General features: G+C 36.8%; 1 protein-coding gene across 1 annotated transcript in view; it reads right to left on the bottom strand.

Annotated features, from left to right (window-relative positions):
* Positions 1–234: 234 nt before the first annotated feature.
* Madm (MLF1-adaptor molecule) overlaps positions 235–13,198 on the bottom strand; it is a 66,817-nt gene continuing 53,853 nt past the window's right edge. The window contains exons 10-11 of the mRNA XM_034984901.2: positions 6,872–12,491; positions 235–6,031 (exon numbers count right to left, since the gene is read on the bottom strand). Of these exons, the coding sequence (XP_034840792.1) occupies positions 12,402–12,491 (90 nt within the window). The 3' untranslated portion in view covers positions 235–6,031; positions 6,872–12,401. The remainder of the gene's footprint in view (positions 6,032–6,871; positions 12,492–13,198) is intronic.

Below are 13,198 nucleotides of genomic sequence, written 5' to 3'. Positions count from 1 at the left end.
AAATATTTGTGCTAAAATGAGTGACTAAATCGCAATTCCCTAAATCAGTGGCCCTACCGCGGTTGTTTGACAGCTACAATGTCACGATCGCAATCATCTCTGATTGGTTAATGCTCGCTCACTATTGGCCACAATGCATTGTTGCAAGAAGAATCGCACAAATTCAGCCAATCAGAACAATTGAGATTGTAATAATGATTGATGCAGGTTTTAGACAATCGCCCTACGGTTATCATCACCGAATGAAAGCCATCAAGCTCATTGGACATTTATTTTTAATCCATTGAAGGTTTGCTACGAAATATTACTTTTGTATCGCTCAGTAAAGCAGCAATGTATAACCAACCAATGTCAAATGAGTTTGATGACTTTCGCCTAGTGATGAGCACTGGAATTAGCGAATCATCGTTGCTCAGAAAAAAGCAGCCAAGTTCATTTGTGAATGGAAACCAAACGATTGACTTGTTATACTGGCTTCCCACGGCGCGTAATTGAGCGGATAATCACGCACGGCCGACGACCACGGACAGTCACGTACCGCGCACGAAGCTCGGACGACGACGACGACGTGTCTGCGCTACCACGGACGATACTCTTCCCATGGTGCGTCGGTGCGGGCCGGTCCGCGTCCGTCCGCAATATCACGTACCGTGGGAAGACAGTATTACAATTACACAAATCGCAAAATGAACTAAGTCTGCTAACCGGCCAAATAGTAACACAGGGAATAAAATCATCAAAGCAGGTACATTTCCATATAAAAAAATCTGTTTAAAATTCCATAGTCTATTGCTTACATAATATTATAGCTTTAAAACTATTTTTTTTAAATATTTCAAGGACTTGTCGTCTGCCATTTAATGACGATCGCTAGAAGCAGTCTAGATCTTAAATTACGCACGACCCTAGATAATTTGGTGGTCCGACCCTAGCTAACTATCCTGTGATAACATTATGACTATATTAATGTACCTAGTTTACGATACGGTTGAATTTTGATTATGAAAATAAATAAAAATATGTTTAAAAGTTTCTTAGGTAATCATAATGGAATTATATATAAAAATGGTGATGTTTTTTTTCTATTGGTACAACTTTTTTTTTAAATCAGGATAATTACAAAGGAAGAAAAAACCCTTAAATATTATAGCGTCAACAAACCATTAGTTAACCATCAATTACGTCTGTCACTATGTGGAGGAGGTTATATAAAAAGTCAAACTTTTCATACACAGGGTGTAACAGAACGCTGGCAAAAACGAGGACAGCTGATAGTTGTGATGATTACTGAAACGATACCACAAAAAAACGCGAAAAACAAATATAAAAAATCCTATAATTTTGTAAAAGTCTACGATGATATGTTGCAAATAAAACATCTGACTGACGCTAGAGGTCACCGGACGCTTTGTAAGTAGGCCATTCGGAGTCAACGCCGCGTCGTTGACCTGAGTTTTGCACGCTATACATTTGCGGGTTTGAAAAATACTAAATCACTAAAACTACAAAATGAGGCAAATGGTTATTGGATTGTGTTTCGGTATTATAACAATAACGCTAAGTTTTTGCTAGCGTTCTGGTTACACTCTGTATAATCTTAGTACTAGATTCGATATCGATGCATGTACCAGTATAGGTGTACATCTTGAGTGAGACTGCTCGTAGAGTACCTCACGACTCACGAGCCATGCCAGACAAATGGTCTTACATATACTTTTTTGAAAAATCTGAACTTCAAATATAATATATGGGGAAGGATAGCTTTTCCTGATAAACTGTTTTTTCTTCTTCATAGAACGGTTTGATTAACGGTAGTAAAAAATGATTCTAAGGGAAACAGAAGATTTTTTTTTTGAAAGTGTTTTTAAATAACGTCAAAATTAACGTACATTTTTTGTACGGTATTCAGGATAAATAATAAAATGATCTTCGGAAAGTAATGGGACTTTAATAGTATCTGTAGTAATAATCCTTTATAAGTATAGTTTTAGACTAAAAGCATATATTTACAAGTTCACGTCACTTTACTAACTACACACCTGCCTCCCGACTTTTGTCGCGCAAGTCTACGACCAACCAACTAAAACATACTTTTAATAATTTAACTTAGAGATTTCTAATTAATTCAATATACATAATTTTTCTAGTGCAATTAGCTAAAACGATAATAATAATATTGAAATAGCCGAACCCTTTTCTGAAGAAAATATTTTCTTGACGGCAGGATATTGCAGTTAGGGCACGGTTCAACGCGCTGGCTATCGGATTAGGATTTAAAACCGTAATTTATGAGAAACGAATTCATCCGACAAGTACCAACCGACCTATAATTATTTTTCTCGTAATTATATACTTAATCTTAGATTTTAATTTATTTAATACAAGTTAATCTCTTTTACTAGAGTAACCGACATAGCTCAACGGGTTGCGAAGTTGAAGTGGCAATGGGCAGGGCACATAGTTCGTACAACCGATAGACGTTGGGGTCCCAAGGTGCTAGAATGGCAAAAATCCTGGAACACGTATTCATTTGTGACCCAAAACCCAAATACCAATTTTCATGCAAATAACTTGAAAAATGACGGACTTTCATACAAACTTTCATCCCCTATTTAACCCACTTAGGGGTGGAATTGCGAAAAATCCTTTCTTAGTGGATACCTACTCTTTACAAAGTACACACCTTCAAAATTTCATGTCTTTAGGACCAGTGGTTTAGGCTGTGCGTTGATATATATGTCAGTCAGTCAGTCAAGTCAGGATTTTGAATGTTATATAATTATAGATGAACTTAGATAACGGCAAGACAAACAGATATAATACTTAGTTTTGAGCGTACAATGGGGCTGATTCTCTTGTACACAATCTCTGAACTAAACTATTAACAGGTCTACATCCAGTGCTATCCTTTTCCGCAAGCAATATTATGAAAGGGATAGCAATAGACTTAGACGTGCCATTTTAGTTTAGTTTAGAAATTGTGTATAACGGAATTAGCCACAATCCATACTTCCATACTTAATATTATAAATGCGACAGTGTGTCTGCCTGTCTGTCTGTCTGCTAGCTTTTCACGGCCCATCCGTTCAACCGATTTTAACGAAATTTGGTACAGAGATAGCTTGCATCCCGGGAAAGGACTTAGGCTACATTTTATCCCGGAAAATTAAAGAGTTCCCAAGGGATTTTTTAAAAACCTACATTCACGCGGACGAAGTCGCGGGCATCATCTAGTGTAAAATAATGTAGTAATCACCCTCCTACGTTTTTATGAAGAAAGCATCGAGCTGCGCCCTCTTAAAAGAAAATAGAATATGCAGTTTAAGTATAGTAAATAATTTTGATTATGTAATTTATGGTTGGTCGTAGACTCGCGTCAGTCAGTGGCGCCCGCCGCCCACACTCGTCTTTACATTAGCCAGTCTTTCGTTTACACTACACTAAGCGCTCCGCCCCCCAACCCCCAACCCCCAACCCCCAACATCACACTCTTTGCATCTCTATTATTATAATATGGATATGGAGCACGACGGATCTAAAAGGACCCCTAAATAAAAATTAAAACGTTCTAAAACAAATCTTTTTTTTAAAATTTTATAGACTTACGCTTGGCCGCAATCAGACTTGCTGGCAAGTGACGATGCAGCCTAAGATGGAGTGCGCTCGCTAAAATATGTTTCTGATCAATTATATCTCCAAAAGATTTAGAAAAGTTTCTGACGTAACGGCTTGATGAGAAAACAATTCCAAAAAAAATATGTCTTTCAAATCTCTTACTGCCGTACTCAGAATCGCTTAATCGTTACTTAAGTTTAGTTAAAACGAGACAGAGCTATATCTCTCACATAAATCTGTCTCGTTTTAACTCAATCTTAAGTAACGATTAGCGACTCTGAGTGCGGCTGTTAATATACTTAATTATAATGCGTACAATGAGAGTTATCACTCGCCATTTTAACTTTATGTGTCAATTGTGATATCAAAAGTACGATTTTAGGCCTTATTTCAAAGGTGAACCGTACTTTTGACAGGACAGTTGACCCATAGAGTTAAAATGGCGCGTGAGAACTCATTTTGTACGGACTATAATGTGAATTTTAGTTTCAAAAAATTTCAGTATTAAGTTCAAAGTAAGTGTGACCAAGACTAAGGAGATGTATAGAACATTTTTTTATGGGGATGCCATCGATTTAAAAGCATAAAACTATCAACATTGAGATATTTAAAAAATTATATACATTTTGTATCTATGTGTCACTAATTTAGAGCGGGGGTAAAAACAAGAGATGCTAGTAAAACTTATTTAAACCTAAATAAATAGTTTCAAACGCCAAGAAACAAAAAGCTTCGAAAACCTGAAATTGTCTAAACAAAACTCCCGAATTGGCACCTCGTATATTTGGCACCGCTATCAATAAAGCCCGACATCCAGTGTAAAAAAAGCTAAGCTAGTACTAGCTGAGGATAGTTTAGCATAGCAACGAGTCTTGTCCATACTTTGGTGTTTTGGGTCGCGATAAAAAAATGGTTGATAAACAATGGTCTAATGGATGCCCGACGTGGTGGATATGGCATATGACTTAGACCCTTTTCGAGATAAGTACTGAGTAGTGGGCCGGCGATGGGTTATGATGATGATGATAAATGGCCGTCCAAGCGAGCTAAACGAAACTATGAAGAACATTCGTTGCGATGCGTGCTAAGTAACACTAAGGCCTCGTTTACGGAGACGCGGGGCGTCGCGCGTCGCGTGTGGCGTGGCGTCTCGCGGAGCGTCGTACATTTTTTTTGATTACGGTGAGACGGCGCGTGAAGCGGCGCTTAGCATCGCACGCGTAATTACAAACATATGTCAATATACGATGTTGTTCATAGAGATGCGAGGCGGGAAGAGTGGCGGTGCCCGCGGCGTTGCACGCGGCGGGCGCGTCTGCGTTGAGCAATTTCCAAATAAAGACTGGAAGAAGGTTCCGCTGCGGGCATCGCATCATCGAGAATTGCCGCCGCGTGCGCCGCCACGATGAACGCCGCGTGGGAGGCGTCGATGCCATCCGCGGGCTCGGCCGCAAAAAACGCTCCGCGTATAAAATTGCTTCTCCGTAAACGCACTCATACAACGCCATATTATGTTTAAATTCAGTGCGGGCCGCGCCGCCCATCGCAACGCGCGACGCCCCGCGTCTCCGTAAACGAGGCCCAAGCTGTCACTAGCTTAGCTTTTACTGGACATTTAGACATTAAACAACCAAAAAACGAAAAAAAAAAACTTAGGAACGTTTCAGCGAGCACCGACATACAAAATAATTAGGAACTGGGTGCCCCTGCAGCTACTAAATTCCGGTTTGCGGCGGACCTATGTAATATATATGCATACCGTATATTTACTATTTACTAGCACCACACAGCATTACGTATAGGATGAGGGCTCACGCAGACTACAGACTTTTAATAGTGAAGCCGCATCAAACTGGCTTCTAATGTTCTAGCATTTTATGACAAAATCGATAGTCAAAATTAATAGTTCTTGTACCAGGGTGTGTCAAATGAATTCACCTACTGCGCGATTGTGGTAGATTGACAGCTACAATGTCACGATCGCAATCATCTCTGATTGGTTAACGCTCGCTCACTATTGGCTACAATGCATTGTTGCAACAAGAATAGCACAAATTCAGCCAATCAAAACAATTGAGATTGTAATAATGATTGATGCAGGTTTTACGAAATCGCCCTACCGATTCGGGCAACCCGTTAAATCTTTTTATAGGAAAAATCCTTGCAATTGCGAATCTTCTCTCTTGAATCTCGAAAAAAAATTAATCGTGGACTTGAGTTTCATTGGATAGTTCGATAGGTCTCAAAGTTGACGGAGCAAGAATGAATCGCTAACAGGAGTCATTCACGTAGACTGACATATTCGATATTTTTAGTATAAATTAATTATTTTAGATATTTCATGGTGTAACGATTTGATAGTTATCGTGGTAGGTAGCTATCCAAGTTTAAATAGTACTATAGCTAAAGCTCGTAACTGAGTAGGCTCGCGGTGCGGGAGGGTGACGTCATCACACTCTCCCGCACATTGAAATAAAATGCTCAAGAAATTAAATAAATATTTCAAATGCGGCCCGAAAAATAGCAGCCAAAAAGCTTATTTCAAATTTTTAAACTTATTGCTTAGCTGCTAAGTTTTATTTAAGAGTAAATATTTTTGATGTCATTTGAAAAATTCGAATATTTTAAATTTATTGTCGACTAACTTATGCCCGCGACTTCGTCCGCGTGGACTACACAAATTTTAAACCCCTATTTTATACCCTTAGGGTTGATCTTTAACTATGAGATTTTAAAATATTATGAGCTTAATAAAATATGTCATACTGCTTATTGCAAAAATATTAACTACAAAACTACATTATAGACATTTCAAAACTGACAGACTTTCATACAAACTTCAAACCCCTATTTTACCCCTTCAGGGAATAAATTTTGAAGAATCCTTTCTTAGCAGACGCCTACGCCTATATGCATGCCGAATTTCAGCGCGATCCGTCCAGTAGTTTGAGCTGTGCGTTGATAGATCAGTCAGTCACCTTTTCCTTTTATATATATAGATGACAAGAAGTCATATGAAGAAGAATATATAATAATAAGTTTTAAGTATATAATATTTTGCAATCGTTATTAAACTTTATGTTCAAGTGTTAAGGTTTATAATAAACTGAAGTTGTTGATGTTTTAAATCTTTTTTCTACATTTCGTAATAAGAAACACACATGTGTATATGTGTGCAAACTAGGCCACTTGAGTGATGTGAATTCGTTTGTGAGCCCTCGTCTATACCTACTATTATAAGTCAATGCTCCCGCACCGCAAAGGAACCTACTCAGTTATGCGTTATGCCTGTAATGATCTTCTCGATATTCACACCTGTTTTTGTTAGCAACTGATTGAACTAAAGGAACTTTCAACCGATCAAAAGTCTGCAGTCTGCGAGTCCCTGAACGTTGGAAACGAATGTACTATAAATGCAATCCTTGTTGTATTAGTTCGGAATCACACGATATCGCAATTGACAACATCCGATAGGAAAGGGAAACGACTTGGCCTCTTCTGTTCCTGCACAATTAATGGGCTGAATAATCGGTTCCGTTCAGAAATTTTAATAATCGGTTTTTAAAATATTCAAATGATCTTTCGATGATAATTTAATTTTTAATCACTTAAGTAGTAGGAAAGGCTGCAAGAAACGATTTTCATTATTTTTCAATGTTTTTACAGCGGGAATCTCAAGAAAACCTTTATATTATTACACGTATGTTCAAAATAAGGAGTGTTTTTGAAGGACTTAAAAAAAAGGAGGAGGTTCCCAATTCGACTGTAGGTTTTTAGGGTTCATTGCATGTGAGTTAGTTTATTCCACCATAACTCCAAATGCCGGAACAGATTTGGACGTTGTAAGAATCCTTACGTCACGCAGAGTGACAATGGCTTAATTTTTTTAAATCCATATGGCAGCATTTTTAAATATGATTTTTTACAGTTAGTTTTAGGCAGGGCAGTTGTGTTTTCTATTTTTTTTAAACTACGACTTGTTTGATTAATGGACCCGACCCTCAGCAATGACTCAATGAGGAATACGACGCGTAGAGAATATTCTTCAATATCGGATGTAAATGCGAATATCGTGTATTAGTCGTTCAATCAATTCAGAAACTATACAATGTCGTTCGCCCCGGACCAAGCTGTCGAACGCGAGCGCTGTACGAATTTCGACCTTAATACAATAGTGAGTATGTTCAATTTTCCGTATACTTACATAACCATATCCATAAAGCTCTAAGAGGAAGCCTCACTATACATATATTATAAAGTGCAACGTCCACCACGGGAGAAGCTAAGATATTACTAGCTGAGTATAGCTAGCTTGCATTGTCAAGGATCTTTTTCATACTGCTCTTTCTGTGGATCGCGATTCGCGAGCGATACTGCTAAAGGCTGGTTCACATTATTACAGTAGCTGGATCCAGTAAGTATCCTTTGTGCCTCGTGTCTTGCCCTAGAAAAGTAATTCTAATACATCATACAATTTTTCCGCTGGTACAAAATCAGAACCACGAAGTGTTCAAGAAGTACCCACATACTCTAATTTCCTCTTGTTTACGGGATTTATGTATGTGTATGTATGCGAGTTATTTATTCCACCATAACTTCTGAATGCATAAGCAGATTTGAATGTATTAGAATTCACATAATTTCGGGTGACACCGGATACAATTTTTTTGAAAAAAAAAATCGATGTTTTTTTTTAATTTTTACTTTATTAGAGTTATATTATTCCAGTCACTGACATAGCACTGGATTGTTCGTAAAAACAAGTTTAGTTGCGCTGAATTGACATAGACTGTTTTAGTTACCTACTGAAAAAGATTTTTTGGTAAATTCAGCTTTTGATTGAAATTAAACATGCACTTTTATCAGTAACAATAATGCGCTGGACTAGATTCCTACTAGAACAATGGTACCCAGCCATAATAAGCTCGGAAAAAGATGAACGGATGAAGCTATACTATACCAAGCTATCTAAGCTCCGCCCGCGGTGGATGTCACGCATATAATAATAATAATAATTAATTAGTGTAATAGTTTTAATTAAATATTTGTTTTAAATATCATTTGTTTACATTTACACATTCATACAAACTCTAAATTACTAAAGCATTCTCGATGTCCTAGCAAACCACTACGGAACTTTTCAAAGCCGTACTTTTTGCATTTACAATAATTAATTTAATATGTAACGCGTAAAATTTAACTCCTCACGCGCCATTTTAACTTTTTGTATCGAATTTCATTCGAGTCAAAAGTACGATTTAGTCCTTATTTTAAAGGTGAGCCGTACTTTTGACATGACAGTTGACCCATAAAGTTAGAATGGCGCGTGAGGAGTCATTTTGTACGGACTATAGATTACCTAATGGTGACGTTATAGTCCATCCGTCATGCTATTCTCTACTTGACAGATTCATACAAAAATTTGACTTTACAAGACTTTTACCTAGATGACGCGTAAAACATATCTTGTAGTTCGGTTTCTTAAAAACATAAGCTAACAATGATGATTTAGAGTTGTGATTGATTTATAATAATAATAGATAATACGAAATATAAGACGTACTGCAAATGAATCATTAAAGTGGCCTGCTAAATCTGTTGTACAAAACGCAGCAGAAATAAATAAATAAATAATTTTGAAAATTTATCTTTATATTTTTAAAATTAGTGTCATACTCTGGGACGCTTCTATCTAATTCCTCACTGAGTGAGGTTCCTCATCGACTTTTAGAAAGGGGTAGCTGTTTTGTAGAGCACTGTCTCTGTCGTTAAGACCGTCAAAACGTCACATACTGTCGTGTGACAGAGACGACGCTCTACAAAGTCGAATTGTTATTTTAAAGGCCGATGTATATTATTTTCTCCCGCGTACTGTAGAGTAATTCAGTGAGGAATTAGATAGAAGCGTCCCAGAGTATGACACTAATTTTGAAAATTTCAAGATAAATATTGGTCCTAATTCTTTCGTACAATATCTTTAAACTAAATTAATTTGACTGAAATTGGAGCGATTCTTTTCAGAATGTTTTTTTGAAGAAATATATTTAAAGCTGTACTAAGTTTTAATTTAGAGATTTTGTAAAAGTACTAATATGGAACTTAATAAGCATAAATGTCAAAAAGAGAATAGTTGACCGGACTGAGTATATCCGTTCTCGTTAAAAGCGTACCGAATGTTTCACAAAATAAACGTGGTTGCTCGGAATTAGATTCACTTTCGACTAGTAGACCGTTCTCGCGGAGGTGGAACCAGTACCTAACTATTGCGTTCACGTTAGTCTTTATGACGAACCGAACTTACTCAAATGCCCCGCTAGAGGCGCTGTTGATCTTTCATGAATTCATTATGCTCTATCCACGAAGACAAGCGAGTATAGTACTCTCTCCTTTACGTAATCTCATAGAAATGACAAAGACAAAAAACTCAGTGGGCGTTAGCAATTTGAGTGGCCAATCAATCACAAACGAAACTATGGTTTCCGTACTATTCTATCAGAAAACTCTCTTTATCAAAAAACATCCGAAATTCAATTCGAAAGCATAGGTTAGTTTGTGATTGGTTGGTGCCTCAAAATGGTTAACGCCTCTGTTTGATTTTTTGTCTTTGTTTTTTCATAAAGAGCCCTAAACCAACTTTTCTTCGTGGATAGAGTATAAATAATTCTCGTTCCAAATTTGACACCTCCGTCAAAAACTCGCGACTTGAAACCCTGTTAAAATCGATTACCAATCTTCGTATCGATGTTTTAACTTAACAAGCCAAGCCACGACGCGTTAACAGCTAACAACTATCAACATTAATCGATTTTTATCGTCGATTATACTTACTCGTTCAATCGAATACAATTTCAATCGTATGCAAAAATACATGTCCTAGATGCTAAATCTCTTTCATAAGACCATTTTAACATAATAATTATGTTTTTAATTCTAATCTATAATACACGGGCACGAATTTTACTAAGACTTTCATGGATTCCGAATGTATATGAAAATTTTGGGCCCGTTTCTACTTGGCTACTAAAGATCTCGATAGATCTGTAAAAGCAGTGCTTTTACCGTTGGACCACGATTTTGTAGCTTAAGCGGCGAGATAGACGACCAGAAAAACGTATAGAGCCATGACCTTTTTTTATACCTTTGTATAGATTCATGTTTTTATAATCTTCGATGAATAGTTACACTAGATACGAAGTCACATACAAAATCTAACAGAAAAAGGGTCCGCCTTAAGTTTATTCTGTTTACAGTAGAACCAAAACCAAATGAGCAAAAATAAAACTTTCTTATACCCATATTTAAAAGGAGCAAATGAAAAAAAATCTAAACTTCGTTCTAAGGACTTTTTACAAAAAGTAGGCAACAAATCATTTAGGAATAAAATACGCTATTGTTATTATGTATTGTAAAATTTGTCTTATTTAGTTAATGTTTAAACAACGAAGCGTTAACGAATATAATGTTAAATAACACTTTTTGACGTCCGTTATTTCGACTTGCGTTATAATTATTGATCGAAAATCATGTTCCAACAACGCTTGTGCAACAAAGCCGTGGCCCAGCGGGAATAGTGCACAGAAATGCTAAAGGCCATGAAAACTTCGGGTCTTATAGCTCTATAGATTCTAAATTGGTAGAATATATTTTGTAAATGCCTGCGCTAACGCCCGACTAAAAGATTCACTACTTAGTTTATTAATTTGATAAAATCTTTCAATTTTAATTTCGACCGACCGATGTTGTTTCAAATATTATATGAATAAAATGAAAAAATATATAAACATACAAAATGAAAATGATTGCAGCCCTAACTCTAAACTTTGATACTAATCAATGTGATTGTCGCAATCCTTAAACGCAATTACTATGGTTAAAACCACAAGTTTAGTTCTAGGGCTGCTGTATAACTTGGGCGTCCTCCAGGTTAATATTCTAATACCACTTTTTTACAAAGTGTATACGAATGGAAATAATGCGTAAATGTCAATTAATCCTTTATAAATTTATTAAACACTACCTAAATAATCTTATTTTTTCAGTCCATGCAACCCTGTTGAAAGTAAACTGCGAATCTATGGTAAACATTATGAAGAAAGGAAAGATAGTACTTTATACAATTTAAAAATATATACAGAATAATTTAATAATATTTATACAAATTGTAAAAAATAAAATTTAGAGCACATTTGAATAAAAATATTTATGAAATTACAAGATCATGGCTATTTGCATGAAAACACAATCAAATATGTATGTTTTTAATTTTTGCTGAAAAAACGTAAACTAACAACCTTAAATTCTATATTTTTCACGTAAACTAAACTATTAGAGTAAGAGATCGGACCCCAGTGGGGTGCAATCTCTCGCTCTCTCTCGCGAGTTGAAGTGGGATAGCAATAAGTAGGTATTAGGAGCAAGCAATCCAGGTATACAATATTATACATTCATGCCTCCGGCCTCAGCTGTGTCAGGGCACAGTTCACGACAGTCACGGAACTTCTAACAAAATGTTGACGCTTCGACGTCACTGGTAGGCGTCAAATGTTAGTACATTTGACGCAAAACATTTGACGCAAGAAGCCCTAAGGTAGCCCTATTTTTACATATGTTTCTCTATTCGGTTGTATGTCATTAAAAAAAATTCGAGCGTTAGTTTACGTTTCTCAGCCATAAAATCGTATGAAATGTCGGAAACTATACAACTCAGGCAGTACAATCGGTATGGTGATTACTAGAGGGCAATCTTACGCGTCGGTCGGTGCGGTCGGTGCGGATGGTGCGGTGCACTAGCTGGCCACGTGCTGCGGGCGCGGCATCTGCCCGAAACTGCTTCGGAGCGAATCCTCCATGAGGCGACAAATTTTGTCGCGGTCCGCCTGGAATAAAAGGTATTTTTTAGAAAATGTAAAAAAATATGTAATATCAATTTTTTTAAATGCAGGTCAAACAATGCGGAACGGGTAGGATTTGAATCCACATCTTTCTGGGAATAGCTCTGGCCGATAGCTTTGCCCGATGTCTATTCGCACACCCGTCGAATATATCGGAACCGATTTCCAGAGGAATGAGAGTCGAATAAAAAATTAGTGCGTTATAATCTTCACACACGGTTGAAGTAAAGGCCTACGGAATCCATTTTTGGAAATCAGTACCCATATTATAAATGCGAAAGTGTGTTTGTGTGTTGGTTTGTCACTCACGTCGCAACGGAGCAATCGATTGACGTGATTTTTTGCATAAGTACAGTTAAAGAGAGTGACATAGGCTACTTTTTATGCTGGAAAATCAAAGAGTTCCCACGGGATTTTTAATAACCTAAATCCACGCGTATGAAGTCGCGGGTTAGCTAGGTGCTAACATTATATAAGTCGGAAAAAAGTTTTTGTCATAATTATATTAAATCATGTAAGCTGCTAAGCTACTTAATGCTTTAAAACTACTCCATAAAAATGCCAGTTTCAAAACAGCTGTTTTGCGCCTTAAGAAATTTTAGTTCAAACATTCCAAAAAACTTGCAAACTTTTAAAATGCATGCCGGTTTGCCAGTAATTGGGTGTACACTCTAAATTTTTTCTCTGTGAAT

The sequence above is a fragment of the Maniola hyperantus genome, chromosome 3 (assembly GCF_902806685.2).
Source record: "Maniola hyperantus chromosome 3, iAphHyp1.2, whole genome shotgun sequence".
NCBI lineage: Eukaryota > Metazoa > Arthropoda > Insecta > Lepidoptera > Nymphalidae > Maniola > Maniola hyperantus.
This window is presented reverse-complemented; position numbering and strand designations above follow the sequence as displayed.